Source organism: Papio anubis, chromosome 16, assembly GCF_008728515.1.
Source record: "Papio anubis isolate 15944 chromosome 16, Panubis1.0, whole genome shotgun sequence".
NCBI classification, from domain to species: domain Eukaryota; kingdom Metazoa; phylum Chordata; class Mammalia; order Primates; family Cercopithecidae; genus Papio; species Papio anubis.
The window spans coordinates 29115590-29131444 of NC_044991.1; the positions used below are offsets into that span (position 1 = coordinate 29115590).

The 15855-nt window shown below is 52.9% G+C and overlaps 1 protein-coding gene across 2 annotated transcripts; it reads right to left on the reverse strand.

The window, feature by feature from the left end:
• Positions 1 to 5618: 5618 nt before the first annotated feature.
• On the reverse strand, positions 5619 to 11310 carry LOC103888238. 2 transcript variants are annotated; one of them, XM_031656468.1, is made up of 3 exons: positions 9706 to 11310; positions 9350 to 9462; positions 5619 to 6356 (listed from the first exon to the last, which is right to left on the reverse strand). In XM_031656468.1, exons 1-3 carry the CDS (start codon positions 9904 to 9906, stop codon positions 5642 to 5644), a joined length of 1029 nt encoding a protein of 342 aa, XP_031512328.1. In that variant the 5' UTR covers positions 9907 to 11310; the 3' UTR covers positions 5619 to 5641. The 2 variants fall into 2 exon arrangements, 1 of the variants encoding a protein (XP_031512328.1); XR_652686.4 differs by having other exon boundaries at positions 5988 to 6356; positions 10000 to 11310.
• Between the last annotated feature and the right edge of the window lie 4545 nt (positions 11311 to 15855).

Genomic DNA, 15855 nt, shown 5'->3' on the forward strand with positions numbered 1-15855 from the left:
GCGCTTGGCGTGCTGGGAATTGTGGTTCGCTAGCGCCAGGTGCGCATGCTCGGAAGGATCGCCTGCCCAATATGGGGTCCTAGCTAGGTGTGTTGCGTCTCGCTGGCGCCTTCTCGGGGCAGAGCTCCCTCAGCCTTGAAGCCCCATCTTCTCGAAGGGTCTCTCCCGACCGCCTCGTCTACCCCCCTCAGCCACGGCTCAGGGCCATTCCCATACTGGGTTCTCAGGTCTTATTTTCGAGACAGGATCTCGCTCTGTCGCCCAGGTTGGAGTGCAGTGGCGCAATCACAGCTCACTACAGCCTCGACCTCCCAGGCTCAAGCGATTCTCCCACCTCAGCCTCCCGAGTAGCTACGGGCACGCGCCACCACACCCGGCTAATATGTTAATTTTTTGTAGAGACAAGCTCTTACTATTTTACCCAGGCTGGTCTGGAGCTCTTGAGCTCAAGCAGTCCTCCCGCCTTGGCCTCCCAAAGTGCTGGGATTACAGGCCTGAGCCTCCGCGCCCGGCCAGCGCTCAGGTCTTTTTCAGTGTCCTCCTAGAGCTTCAAGTCTCATGAGCCTCCACCCCATCCTTTCCCGCCTCCGTGGCCGACTCCTTCAAAGCCATGTACCACCCTCGTTCTACTCGCTCACTTCTCATTCTCTCTGCATATTCCGTCCGCACCGCCTCCAGGCCCCTTGGAGGCCCAGCAGCAGGTGGCCATCAAGCCTAGAGGTCCAAAACCCTGCCTGATCCCTTCCTTCTCTTCTGCCAGACTCTTGCTTGGGTCAGAACAGTACCTTGGGCCCCCAACTACACTCAGGCCCGGGGTAATCTTGCCTAGGCTCCTAATTTTAAACGCCACTTATATCCCATGACTCCCAATACTAAGTCACCAGCACTCCAGGTTCCTGATCTCCACTTGGGTAGCCGCTGATCTCAAATTTAACATGTCTGGACGGGCGTGGTGGCTCACACCTGTAATCCTGGCACTTGGAGAGGCTGAGGCAAGCGGATCACTTGAGGTCAGGAGTTCAAGACTAGCCTGGCCAACATGGCAAAACCCTGTCTCTACTAAAAATACAAAAATGAGCCGGGTGTGGTGGCGGGCGCCTGTAGTTCCAGCTACTCAGGAGGTTGAGGCAGTGAGAATCACTTGAACCCAGGAGGCAGAGGTTGCAGTGAGCCAAGATTGTGCCATTGTACTCCAGCCTGGGGTGACAGAGCAAGACTCTGTCTCAAAGAAAAAAAAAAAAACTGGAAACAAATGTCTATGAGAACACAGCTAAACGACCCCTGGTACAGCCATGCAGTGGACTATTTTGGAACTGCTTAAAGGAATGAAGTAGATATCCCAAGAAGTAAAGACATCTCAGTGTTTTATTTATGGAAAAAAGCAAGTTGCTGAGAAGAACGTGCAATGTGACTCGTACTTGGGTTAAAATTTTAATATGTGTGTGTGCGTGTGTGTGTGCAGAGACAAAACATTTGGAAGGGTACACATGAAACTCATAGCAGCAGTGGACTCGTATTTTCTGTATTCACTTCTGTATTGTGAACTTTTTTCCATGGAACATGGTCTGCATTTGTAGGAGTTTAAAAACCAATTAAGGCCGGATGCAGTGGCTCATGCCTGTAATTCCAGCACTTTGGGAGGCTGAGGCAGGTGGATCACCTGAGGACAGAAGTTCAAGACCAGTCTGGCCAACATGGTGAAACCCCATCTCTACAAAAATTAGCTGGGCATGGTGGCATGTGCCTGTGATCCCAGCTCCTTAGGAGGCTGAGGCATGGTAATCGCTTGAACCCAGGAGGCGGAGGTTGCAGTGAACCGAGATCGTGCCACTGCACTCCAGCCTTGGCAACAGAGCAAAACTCTGTCTCTAAATAAGTGAGCAAACAAATAAAATACAAACCAATTAAAAATAACCCATTTGTGGTGATGCACCATGATGACTCAGTCAGAAAATACAATGCACCAATAACCTAAAAATTGACCCCATTGGAGAAATATTTCAACAAGCAAGAACAGTTGAGGCCGGGCATGGTCGCTCACGCCTGTAATCCCAGAGTTTTGGGAGGCCGAGGTGGGTGGATCACGAGGTCAGGAGATGGAGACCATCCTGGCTAACAGGGTGAAACCCTCTCTCTACTAGAAATACAAAAAATTATCCGGGCGTGGTGGCGGGCGCCTGTAGTTCCAACTACTCAGGAGGCTGAGGCAGGAGAAAGGCATGAACCTGAGAAGCGGCGCTTGCAGTGAACGGAGATGCGTCAGTACACTCCAGCCTGGGCGACAGAGTGAGACTCCATCTCAGAAAAAAAAAAAAAGAAAAAACAGTTGAGTAAATGATGTTCCACCCATTTGATGGAGTGTTTTGCATCTGTTGTTATTGGTGAAATTAAAGATTTATTATTATTTTTTGAGACGGAGATCAAGACCATCCTGGCCAACATGATGAAACCCCATCTAAGAAAAAAAAAATTAGCCAGGCGTGGTGGCGGGTGCCTGTAATCCCAGACACTCGAGAGGCTGAGGCAAGAGAATCACTTGAACTTGGGAGGGGGAGGTTGCAGTGAGCCAAGATGGCGCCATTGCACTCTAGCCTGGGCAACAGGAGCGAAACTGTCTCAAAAACCAAAAAAGCCAATCTGGTAAGATTTCCATAGCTAAAATGAGTATCTTCCTATAGCCTTGAAAGTACAGGATTTTCTGCTGGGCACGGTGGGTCACGCCTGTAATCCCACCACTTTGGGAGGCCGAGGCGGGTGGATCATGATGTCAGGAGATGGAGACTATCCTGGCTAACACGGTGAAACCCCGTCTCTACTAAAAATACAAAAAAATTAGCCAGGTGTGGCGGCAGACACCTGCAGTCCCAGCTACTGGGGAGGCTGAGGCAGCAGAATGGTGTGAACCGGGGAGGTGGAGCTTGTAGTGAGCTGAGATCACGCCACTGCACTCCGGCCTGGGCGACAGAGCAAGACTCCCTCTCAAAAAAAAAAAAAAGAAAAGAAAAGAAAGAAAAGAAAAAAAGAAAATACAGGATTTTCATTAATTTGAGGTTTTTTTGTTTTTTGGTTTTTTTTGAGACAGGGTCTCATTCTGTTGCCCAGGCTGGAGTGCAGTGGCGTGATCATAGATCACTGCAGCCTCAACCTCCTGGGCTGAAACAATCCCCCAACCTCAGCCTCCCAAGTAGTTGGGACTATAGGTACATGCCACCATGCCCGGCTAATTTTTGAAAATTTTTTGTAGAGATAAGGTCTCACTAAGTTTCCCAGGCTGGTCTCGAACCCCGGGGCTCAAGCGATCCTTCTGCCTCAGCCTCCCACGTAAACTGTGACTACAGGCATATGCCACCACATCTGGCCAACTTTAGGCTTTTTGATAGGTATATAACACTCATCCTAGCAATCTTAACATGTACATCTTTCATTACTAAAAGAGTCAAAAACACTTTTTAATGCTTTGCTTACTCCTTGGATGTCCTCTTGGGTAAACTTTCTCTCACCTAGAATTTTTTTTTTTTTGAGACGGAGTCTCACTTTGTTACCAGGCTGGAGTGCAGTGGCGTGATCTCAGCTCATTGCAACCTCTACCACCTGGTTTCAAGCAATTCTCCTACTTCAGCCTCCCAAGTAGCTGGGATTACAGGTGTGCACCACCACACCCAGCTAATTTTTGTATTTTCAGTAGAGACAGGGTTTCACCATGTTGGCCAGGATGGTCTCGGTCTCTTGATCTCGTGATCCACCACCACGGCCTGCGAAAGTGCTGGGATTACAGGCATGGGCCACTGCACCTGGCCCCTAGATTTTTTTTTTTTTAATTAAAAGTTTTTGAGACAGGGTCTCACTCTGTCCTCCAAGCTGGAGTGCAGGAGGGTGATCACAGGTCACTGCAGCCTCCACCCCCTGGGCTCAAGCGATTCTCCCACTCACGCCTTCCAAGTAGCTGGGACTACAAGGTATGCACCACCATGCCTGGTTAATTTGAACACCTGAGCTCAAGTGATCCCCCATCTCACTCCTCCCAAATTGCTGGGATTATGGGATTACAGTAGTGCGCCACCATGCCTGGCCAGAAATCTGAATTGTCTTTTTTTTATTGAGATGGAGTCTCGCTCTGTCGCCCAGGCTGGAGTGCAGTGGTGCAATCTCGGCTCACTGCGAGCTCTGCCTCCCGGGTTCAAGCCATTCTCCTGCCTCAGAGTAGCTGGGACTACAGTTGCCTGCCACGACACCCGGCTAATCTTTTTGTATTTTTAGTAGAGACGGGGTTTCACCATGTTAGCCAGGATGGTCTCCATCTCTTGACCTCGTGATCCACCTGCCTCAGCCTCCCAAAATGCTGGGATTACAGGCATCAGCCACTGTGCCCAGCCAAGTCCTCTGAATTCTTATTCATTGCTGAATGCAAAATGGTACAGTCATTTTGGAAGATAGTTTGGTTATCGTACCCTATGATTCAGCAAGCATGCTCCTTGGTATTTACCCAAATGAGCTGAACAGTTATGTCCAGTCTAAAACCTCCACACAGATGTTTATAGCTGCTGTATTCATAACTGCCAAAACTTGGAAGCAACCAGGATATCCTTCACTGGGTGAATGATAAAATGTGGCATATCCAGGCAATGGAATATTATTCAATGCTAAAAAAGATGAACGGCCAGGTGTGGTGGCCTAACTGCCTGCACCTCTTGATTCCCCACTTAGCCTGTGTGACTCATTCAGGGCTGGCCTCCACCTCCAGGCAGTCCTCCATCCCCCAGGCTGGGTTAAGACCTCCTTAGTTCCCAGCGCCCCCGATCCCATCTCCTGTACCCCTAACCAAGCTCAAGGTAGGCACAAGAGATGGTCCCAATGTATCTGCCGAGTGAATGAAAGCCACGTCATTCTTTTTTTTTTTTTTTTTTTTTTGAGACGGAGTCTTGCGCTGTCGCCCAGGCTGGAGTGCAGTGGCCGGATCTCAGCTCACTGCAAGCTCCGCCTCCCGGGTTCACGCCATTCTCCAGCCTCAGCCTCCCGAGTAGCTGGGACTACAGGCGCTGCCACCTCGCCCGGCTATTTTTTGTATTTCTTAGTAGAGACGGGGTTTCACCGTGTTAGCCTGGATGGTCTCGATCTCCTGACCTTGTGATCCGCCCATCTCGGCCTCCCAAAGTGCTGGGATTACAGGCTTGAGCCACCGCGCCCGGCCAGCCACGTCATTCTTATGGCTCTTCTATAAGGTACTTTTCTTTAACTGAGGCCAACAAACTCGTCCTGAGATTTCCTTTCTATCCTCCAAGCGAAGAATTTGAACATTTCAAGATCTGAAGTGAAATTAAACTGGAATGGCCTGTCATGAAACGCAAGGAGGTCGAAGGGGTTTACTCTGGGCTTGAGGGAAACGAAAAAGGAGCATTTTGGGGAGTGTCCCATGTGCCAGGCTCAGTCACCACTTCTTCTCAATCTGTTAGTTAATCCTCACAATCATCCTGAGTGCTTATTCTCATTTTACAGGGGAGGGGTCTGGGCTCAGAGGTCGACTGTGTGGGCAGTACCTGTGCCCATGCTGTAGAATTGCACATGAGGTGTGGAGGGGCCTGGGGCTGATGTCCCCTCTCTGCCCTGTCTTGCAGCCACATGGTTGATCTGACTCCCTTGGTTCTCAACCCTGGAGGCTTCTATTTCTCCTATGTGGCTGGAAACAGCACGCCCAAGCTCCATTGCCCTGGCTTCCCCTGGTAAGCATGCCTCTGCACCTCCCTGGGGCCAAACACCATCCTGGCTCTAACCCAGTACACTGCAGGCAGAGGATAGCGTGGGGAGCCATGCCCACAGGGAGAGGCAGGACTGGTGCTGGAGATGTGGGAGGGGCCCTCTGGTTTTCCACCTGTCCTTTGGGAGCCCCAGGATCCTGTCTGGTGCGCCTGGGGCTGCCTTGCTTGCCTAAAGTCAAGAAGGTGGAGCCCCTTGGTGCCTTCAACCTCACCCAACGCCTTAACCAGGGCAAACCCCGTTTATCTGCTTTATCCATCAAGACCTTGTCTGCAAAGAGGGGTCTGCTGCTTAAAAGCAGAGGGCTGAGAGCCACAGCTACAGGCCCAGGAGAGCCCCTGGGATTGTTCTGAGCAGGGGGCACCCAGGACTGCCTGGAGTGGGGGAGGCTCCCACTGACTGACTTGCAGGGCAGTGGAGGGAAGGGACCAAGGACCCTAGGCATAGTATAGACAGGGGGTGACGGGGTCACCACGGAGACCATGGTGGTGGCAGTGGCAGAGGTGGCAGTGGGGTCGGTGGCAGGCATGGGGAGGTCGACTGGTCCTGTAAGAGGATGGGTTCTGGTTTCTTCTGTCTTGGCTTCCTTCTCCTCTTCTTGGTGTCTGCAACAAAAGGTGCCAGTGAGTGCCTGCCTTGCAGCCAGAGTAGAGTGGGAGCCAAACACAGTGGTGTGGGGTCTTCATGCAGCCCCTCCAACAAGAAAGGGAGGGAGGCCCCAAAGAGCACCATGAACAATGCCCAGAGCCACTGCTGACAGCGAACAATCAGTGGAGGGCTCACTCTCAGCCCCTCAGAAAGTGGGACCCCCAGGCAAACTGGGCCTCCCCATGTGACACAGAAGTGAGTAGCCCCACACTATTGTAGGCACCCGCGAACACAAATATACCGAAGGAACTGAGCCTGAATCCAATCGAGCTTTAGAGCAACTGTCCAAGAAATGCAGGCAGAGGAGGAAGCAAGCCAGCAGCAGACCATAACAGACGCAAACCCGGGAAGTGGGACTTGCCAGAGGATGACACCAGACGGGCTATCCTTCCTCAGAGGGGACTTCAACAGAAGTGGCCAAGGACCCAGGGCCATCCCAATGTACATTTGCTGCCCATGTGGCCACATATGTGGCCCCCTTTCATTTCATTCTCACAAGGGTCCCAATTTAGACACTAATTATACAATCACCCTAGTTAAAAGGAACCTAAGAGGCCTAACAGCCAAACATAATGAATGTGTGAGTCTCACTGGGTCTTTCTAGAAAGACTTTTGTGGCCCATCTAGGAGAGGTGACTATGACCAGCTTATGTCAGAGAACTGTTGTCAATTATGTAAAGTGTAACAATGACATTGTGATTATGTCAGCAAATGTTTGTTTTTGTAGTTGTCACTTTATAGAGACAGGGTCTCACTCTGTATTGCCCAGGCTGGAGCACACTGGTGTGATCATAGCTCACCATAACCTCAAACTCCAGGGCTCCAGCTATCCTCCTGCCTCAGCCTCCCAAGTAGCCAGGACTACAGGCATGTGCCACCACACCTGGCTATTTTTAAAAAGTTTTCAGGCCGGGCGCGGTGGCTCAAGCCTGTAATCCCAGCACTTTGGGAGGCCGAGACAGGCGGATCACAAGGTCAGATCGAGACCATCCTGGCTAACACGGTGAAACCCCGTCTCTACTAAAAAAATACAAAAAACTAGCTGGGCGAGGTGGCAGGTGCCTGTAGTCCCAGCTACTTGGGAGGCTGAGGCAGGAGAATGGTGTAAACCCGGGAGGCGGAGCTTGCAGTGAGCTGAGATCTGGCCACTGCACTCCAGCCTGGGCAACAGAGCGAGACTCCGTCTCAACAAAAGAAATAAATAAATAAAAAGTTTTCAGAGAGATAGGGTCTTGCTGTGTTGCCCAGGCTGGTCTCCAACTCCTAGGCTCAAGAGATTCTGTTACCTCAGCTTCCCAAAGTGCTGGGTTTACAGGCATGAGCTACTGTGTCCAGCCAAATGCCTTTTTTTTTTTTTTTGAGATGGAGTTTCTCTCTTGTTGCCCAGGCTGGAGTGCAGTAGTGCAATCTCGGCTCACTGCAACCTCTGCCTCCTGGGTTCAAGTGATTCTTCTGCCTCAGCCTCCCAAAGTAGCTGGGATTGCAGGCACACCCAGCTAATTCTTCTGTATTTTTAGTTGAGACGGGGTTTCACCAATTTGGCTAGGCTGGTCTTGAACTCCTGACCTCAGGTGATCCACCTGCCTCGGCCTCCCAAAGTGCTGGGATTACAGGTGTGAACCACAATGCCTGGCCTTTTTTTTTTTTTTTTTTAAATTAAGATGCATTCTAAAGTAGTCAGAGGTACAATGATGTCTGAGATTTCCCTTCAAATACTTCAGAAAAAGGCCTAGGGTTATGGGGAGTGAAACACATTTGGCAAGATGGGGACAGTTGCTGAGGCTGATGACAGGTTCTTGGGGGTGTTCCCTGTCATCTCCAGTTTTGTATATGTTTACTTTAATAATAAAAAGTGCTTTTTTAAAGTGCCAAACACAGGGCCAGAGACAAGCCACAGGGCCACAAGAAGGACATGGTTGGTCAGTGCCAGGACTCTCTCAACTTTCTTTTTTTTTTCTTTTTTGAGACGGAGTCTCACTCTGTTGCCCAGGCTGGAGTGCAGTGGCACTATCTCAGATCACTGCAACCTCCGCCTCCCGGGTTCAAGCAATTCTCCTGCCTCAGCCTCCTGAGTAGCTGGGCTTACAGGCGCCGGCCACCATGCCCCGCTAATTTTTGTATTTTTAGTAGAGATGGCAGTTTCACCATGTTGGTCAGGCTGGTCTCGAACTCCTAACCTTGTGATCTGCCCGCCTCGGCCTTGTCCCAAAGGGCTGGGATTACAGGCGTGAGCCACCGCACCCGGCTTTTTTTTTTTTCAATTGAGTCAGGTTTGCTGGGTTGCTTGAGCCAGGCCCTACCTGCAGGTCTTCATCCACCACTCCAAAACACTCACCAAGATGAGCAATGAGGGCTCTCTCTCTTTCGGGAAGGCAGCTCAGCCTGCTCAGGATCACACAGCCAGGAAGCAGCAAAGCAGAAGTCAGTCTCCTAACTAAATAATCTAGCTAGGGGCCGGGCGCAGTGGCTCATGTCTATAATCCCAGCACTTTGGGAGGCCAAGGCGGGCGGATCACAAGGTCAGCAGATCGAGATCATCCTGGCCAACATGGTGAAACCCCGTCTCTACTAAAAATACAAAAATTAGCTGGGCGTGGTGGCGGGCGCCTGTAATCCCGGCTACTCAGGAGGCTGAGGCAGGAGAATCGACTGAACCCAGGAGGCGGAGGTTGCAGTGAGCCGAGATCAGTGCCATTGCACTCCAGCCTGGGTCACAGGGCAAGACTCTGTCTCAAAAAAAAAAAAAAAAAAAAAAAAAAAAGAATCTAGCTAAGGGCAGCGCCTCTCCTTCTCCCAAGTCCGGATTGCCCAGACAGGCCCCTTCCTGCTCTGGATAAAACTTGGTCCAAGGAGGGCAAATCCAACCGAAAAGAGTGGAGGTGGTCATCTAGCCCTCGGCCTGGCTCAGACTCCCCGCAGGGCCCCAGCACGGGCAGAGGTTGATCCTCACCCCGGGAGTAGAGGTGCACGCGGTGTATGCTCTGCTTCAGCTGCTCCACCCGCTCGTGCATCTCCAGGGCGCCCGTGCTGTTGCAATGGTTCAGCTCCCCCTGCACACTTCGCCTGCAACAAGAGTGGGAGAGGCAGGGCAGGGGGAGGTCCGGGGCGTGAGATGCCTGCCCGCTCCACTCCCCAGGCTGTGCAGCCTCGGTTTTCTGATAGCTCCTCCCCTGAAGCCCCAGCTACGCCGATTGCTATCTCTCCACCCCACCCCCAAGCTCCAATTGTCGGAGCTCTGCCCTAGGGGACGGCGGACCCGGGTAGCGACAGTTGCCACCCAGTCGGTCCCAGGCCCTGCGGCCGCACCCGGAGAAAAGAGGAGCCCACGCTGTTCCAATTGCACCACCCTCTCCGCCAGCGACGGGTTGCGGTCGAGGCGGTGGAAGAGGCGGCGCAGCGCGCGCTCAGTGTGGTGTCCGCCTGCCTCTCCAAGTCTTCCTCGGAGATTTGCTGGCAGAAGGTTTCGCTCTGCGGGACCTCGCAGTCGAACTCGTCTAGGATCTCCATGGCGAGCGCTGCTGGAGAGCCCGGGAGGCCTGGGAGCGGAGCAGGCGTCTGGGCGGGGCTCCCCAGGGTCTCGGCGCGCCGACCGCCACCTACCCCGAGGCCGGAGCGCAGGGTCACCAAGGGCAGCGGGGCCCGTCTTGTGGGACCGCAGGGACTAATTCTCTCTCACTTCGGCCGCCGCGCAAGTGCGGACTCTCTACCCTACTGCAGCTGCCCAGCCCCGGCCAGCCCCGGCCAATCCCCGCGGAAGCCGGGGGCGGAGCCAACCCCTGGGCGCCGGCCGTACGTGACAATGCCAGTTGCTCTGGGCACGCGCGCTCACGACCTCGAGGGGGCGAACGCGGCTGCGCGGGTCCTGGCCCAGTTCTGCAGGGGCCATCGGGCCTTTGACCTGGGCCCGGCTCTTGGCCGCGCCGAGGACGTGGTTGGTCAGCAACTTCTTTAAGGCCCCCACCTCTCGGCAGGTCTCCAGTCCCCTCCGACGGAGGCCCCTCCTCGCTGTCTGTACCCTCCCGGGCCTCAAGCCGCGCTTCCCCCTCATGCAGGCAACGCCTCGAGAACTTCGCTCCGCCCCTAACCCCTCTAGTTCCGACTTCTCACCCTCCTCTCTCCCCCTCACTCTCCAGCGGCCTCCCCAGCTTCTGTCCTCTCCTCCCCTTTATAGCCACTTGTTTGCTCAGTACTTGCTGTCACTTCTTTACCAGCATCTCCGGCCCCTCCTCAGTGTCCTGTTCCTCCTCAGTGTCCTTGTTCAGTGCCCTGTTCCTCCTGTTCCACCTCACTGTCCTTTTCCTCTTGCCCCTCGAATGCGTTTCTGAAGGTCCTGGCTTCACTGTCTCATCTGGGACGATCTTACACACTTCTTGGTCCTGATTAGAACCCATAACTGACTGAAAAACCCACCTACTGTTTCTCACCCTTCAGCTCCAGACCCACATCCAAATGACCACTGGGGACGATTCTTGGACATCTCATACTGAACATATCCACATTCACACACAGGTTCTTACCCTTGAAAGCTACTTTTCTTACCCCTCTGCACTCCTACTTGGTCAGCCACTGACCCCAGCCACTAACAAGGGGGTGCACCCTGGACTGCTTCCTCCCTTGTCCTCTCCTTGTCCCCCATCAGCCCTGAGATCCATGGAGTGTGCCTGAGACATCTAATCAGATTTTTCTTCTCCTACTGCTAAACCACCAGCCCTCAGCTCTCCCAACATAGGAAGTGGCATTTGTTTCCTCCTGCTTGGGGACAACCGAAGAATGAGGTCTGTCCTGAGCATCTTGTCTAGGAGTGCAGGCAGAGACTCGGTCAGGTACACCTGGACTCAAATCTCTATTCTGCTTCCTGCCCAGTGTGACTTAAAAAATGAAATTTTTTTTTTTTTTTGAGACGGAGTCTCGCTCTGTCACGCAGGCTGGAGTGCAGTGGCGCTATCTCGGATCACTGCAAGCTCCACCTCCCAGGTTCAAGCCATTCTCCTGCCTCAGCCTCCCAAAGCTGTAGTCCCTGTAGCTGGGACTACAGGCGCTGGCCACCACACCCCACCAATTTATTTTTGTATTTTTGGTAGGGAAGGGGTTTCACTGTGTTAGCCAGGATGGTTTCGATCTCCTGACCTCGTGATCCGCCTGCCTCAGCCTCCCAAAGTATTGGGATTACAGGCATGAGCCGCCGCGCCCGGCCGACAAAATGAAACTTTAAAATCCATAGTATGTGCCTTTCTTTTCTTCTCTTTTCTTTCTTTCTTTCTCTCTTTCTTTCTTGTCGGAGTCCCACTCTGTCGCCAGGCTGGAGTGCAATGGCACGATCTCGGCTTACTGTAACCTTTGCCTCCGGGGTTAAAGAGATTCTCTTGTGTGAGCCTCCAGAGTAGCTGGGACTACAGGCGTGCACCACCACACGCAGTGAATTTTTGTATTTTTAGTAGAGGCGAGGTTTCTCCATATTGGCCAGGCTGGTCTTGAACTCCAGACCTCAGGTGATCCACCTGCCTCAGCCTCCCAAAGAGCTGGGATTACAGGTATGAGCCACCGTGCCTGGCCAGTATGTGCCTTTTTTCTTTTTTTTTTTTTTAAAGACAGAGTCTTGCTCTCTCACCCAGGCTGGAGTGCAGTGGCATGATCTCCGCTCACTACAAGCTCTGCCTCCTGGGTTCACACCATTCTCCTGCCTCAGCCTCCCGAGTAGCTGGGACTACAGGTGTGTGCCACCACACCTGGCTAATTTTTTGTATTTTTAGTAGAGACGGGGGTTTCACTGTGTTAGCCAGGATGGTCTCAATCTCCTGACCTCGTGATCCACCCGCCTTCCTCCCAAAGTGCTGGGATTACAGGCGTGAGCCACTGCGCCCGGCCCATGCCTTTTTTCATACAGGACAAGCACCCCCTTGAGGGTCGAGCAGATCCCTAATCACCTTCCCATCATGTCATTCTAATAACCCATGCTTCACACTTCATACCTTTATTTGTATTTTTTTTTTTTTTTTTTTTTTGAGACGGAGTCTCGCTCTGTCGCCCAGGCTGGAGTGCAGTGGCCAGATCTCAGCTCACTGCAAGCTCCGCCTCCCGGGTTCCCGCCATTCTCCTGCCTCAGCCTCCCGAGTAGCTGGGACCACAGGTGCCGCCACCTCGCCCGGCTAATTTTTTGTGTTTTTAGTAGAGACGGGGTTTCGCCGTGTTAGCCAGGATGGTCTCGATCTCCTGACCTTGTGATCCGCCCGTCTCGGCCTCCCAAAGTGCTGGGATTACAGGCTTGAGCCACCGCGCCCAGCCTATTTGTATTTTTTAAAAGTGTAGGCCAGCATAGTGGCTCACGGCTCCCAGCACTTTGAGAGGCCGAGGCAGGTAGATCACCTGAGGTCAGGAATTCGAGACCAACCTGGCAAACATGGTCAAACCCTGTCTCTACTAAAAATACAAAAAATTAGCCTGGTGTGGTGGCACATTCCTGTAATCCCAACTACTCGGGAGGCTGAGGCAGGAGAATCGCTTGAACCCAGGAGGCGGAGGTTGTGGTGAGCCGAGATTGTGCCATTGCACTCCAGCCTAGACAACAAGAGCAAAACTCCATCTCAAAAAAAAAAAAAAAAAAAGGGGTATTGGGCCCCTCCTCTTTGTTCAGGTACTGCTAAGAGATTTTTTTTTTTTTTTTCAGACAGAGTTTCCCTCTTCTTGTCCAGGCTGGAGTGCAATGGTGAATGGTGCAATCTCAGCTCCCTGCAACCTCTGCCTCCTGGATTCAAGTGATTCTCCTGCCTCAGCCTCCCGAGTAGCTGGGATTACAGGCATGCGCCACCACACCAGGCTAATTTTTTGTATTTTTAGTAGAGACGGGGTTTGGCCATGTTTGCCAGGCTGGTCTCGAATTCCTGACCTTAGGTGATCCACCCACCTTGGCCTCCCAAAGTGCTGGGATTACAGGCATGAGCCACTGCACCTGGCCAGAGAGATGTTTTAAATGACAGTTGTCTCTGTCCTCAGGGGCTCCCAGTCTAATGGACACTTCTGCCACAGGGAGAAAATTTTTTTTTTTTGAGACCGAGTCTCGCTCTGTCACCCAGGCTGGAGTGCTCGGCTCACTGCAAGCTCCACCTCCCGGGTTCACGCCATTCTCCTGCCTCAGCCTCCCGAGTAGCTGGGACTACAGGCGCCCACCACCTTGCCTGGCTAGTTTTTTTTTTATTTTTTAGTAGAGACGGGGTTTCACCGTGTTAGCCAGGATGGTCTTGATCTCCTGTCCTCGTGATCCACCCGTCTCAGCCTCCCAAAGTGCTGGGATTACAGGCTTGAGCCACCGCGCCCGGCCCACAGGGAGAAAATTTTGATTTAGGCTGGGTGCGGTGGCTCACACCTGTAATCCCAGCACTTTGGGAGGCCCAGAAGGGCAGATCATGAGGTCAGGAATTAAAGACCAGCCTGGCCAACATGGTGAAACCCTGTTTCTACTAAAAATACAAAAATTAGCTGGGCGTGGTGGCACGCACCTGTAGTCCCGGCTACTTGGGAAGCTAAGGCAGAAGAATCGCTTGAACCTGGGAGGCAGAGGTTGCAGTGAGCCGAGATTGTGCCACTGCACTCCAGCCTGGGTGACAGAGCAAGACTCCATCTAAAAAAAAAAAAAAAAAAAAGGATTTAACAGGCTGTGCTGCAGGAACATTCAATGCTGTGGAGCCCAGGGAAGGCTTCCACAGGGAAGGAGCCCATGAGCAGAGCCCTGAGTTCAGTCCCCCCAAGCAAGAGCAAGAGACAGTTGCATGGGGGTCTCCAGCCAGTGGGTACAGAATCTGTACAGGACTGAGGGGTGGCCACCAGCCATGGCCCCTGGTGCCTAGACGAAGGGAGGATGGATCTAAGTCAAACGACCCTGGGATCAAGGAACCCCAAGGGATCAGGACTAGGAAGGCAAGGAACATGTGTCATTGCCCCTGTTCTGCCCACGGTGCCAGGGCTTCTCTCCCCAGGATAGGGGTAAAGCAGTTTCCCAATGTGCCCAGCTAGGGGTGAGGGGAACTCCCAAAAGCCCATCTGGAAACCTAGTCCTCTAAAGATTTGAGGCCAGGCATGGTGGCTCATGCCTGTAATCCCAACACTTTGGGAGGCCGAGGAGGGAGGACCACGAGGTCAGGAGATTGAGACCATCATGGCCAACACAGTGAAACCCCATCTCTACTAAAAATACAAAAAAGTAGCCAGGCATGATGGCACATGCCTGTAATCCCAGATACTTGGGAGGCTGAGGCAGGAGAATCACTTGAACCCAGGAGGTGGGGGTTGCAGTAAGCCAAGATTGTGCCGCTGCACTCTAGCCTGGGTGACAAGAGTGAGACTCCATCTAAAAAAACAAACAAACAAACAAAAAAGATCTGAATGACCGTCACTGGGCACATAGAAACCTTTTGCAGTGTGTCAGGTCTGATGGTAGAGGTGGTCATCCAAGCATGCCTGGGGTCAGGCTCCTTGGAAGTTCAGCTCCAACCCCTCATTCCAGCCAGGATGGTTGGCATACTAGACACTTCTCAGTCCCTCCTGCAGGTTCAGGGCACACCTCTCTGTAAGAGAACAAACTGGTATGGTTGGTAGGCATCATTTGCAGGCTTTGTATCCCAAGTCCACCCATCCATCTCACATAATACCACTCCAGCTGAGTCCAGATATGACTGATGCCCTGGGGTGAAGGCTGCCTCCTGGAAGGCCTGCCTTACCCCCACCTCCCCAACTGCTACCCAGAAGAACATTCTCTCCAGAGACTGGGTCCAAGCCAGGCCCAGAATGATCTTCCATGCAAAGGAGTGGGCCTGTATTTCCCCTAAGACCCTGATCAGGCCTGGAGTCCCAGTCTTACCCCAGGGACCCAATGTGGAAAGACCTTCAAACAAGAGCTTTTCAGAAGCTGGGGGGGGGGTCTTCTCCTGCACCTGTCCAGCCATGACCAGGATGGAGAGTTTAGTGATGATCCTCCAGCTCTGCACCCACCTGATCCTCTGATGGAGGGTCCAGTCCAGCTTCATATCTGTGCCTAACCAGTGGAAACACTTACCCTCTGGGCACCTCAACTTTCTCAACTGAAAAGTGGAGTGAGGCAGCAAGCTCCCTTTCCCCTTCCCAGGGTAGCAGGCCGGACCTGACCGATGCCCTTTCATCATTGCACTGCTTCCCAGTGGCCCACAGTAGTGCAACAGGGAAAGAGTGTCGGGCAGGCCTGCCAGTGCCTCCCACAGGGTGGTCTGTAGGGATCTGAGACCTGGAATGCAAGCTGGCTGGGGCGGGGCCTCTGCCTGGGGGAAGGGTGCCCTCTGACCCCAGAGGCCCAGGCCTGGCTAGAATCTCAAGTTTCCATGGAAAAGGGAGCGAACTGGGCAGGGGGGAGGGGAGGGCCTGCAAGCCCAAGAGGCCCTGCCTGGGGAGTGGGAGGTGAGGGTTGTAGGGAGGGAGATCCCCAAGGCTGGT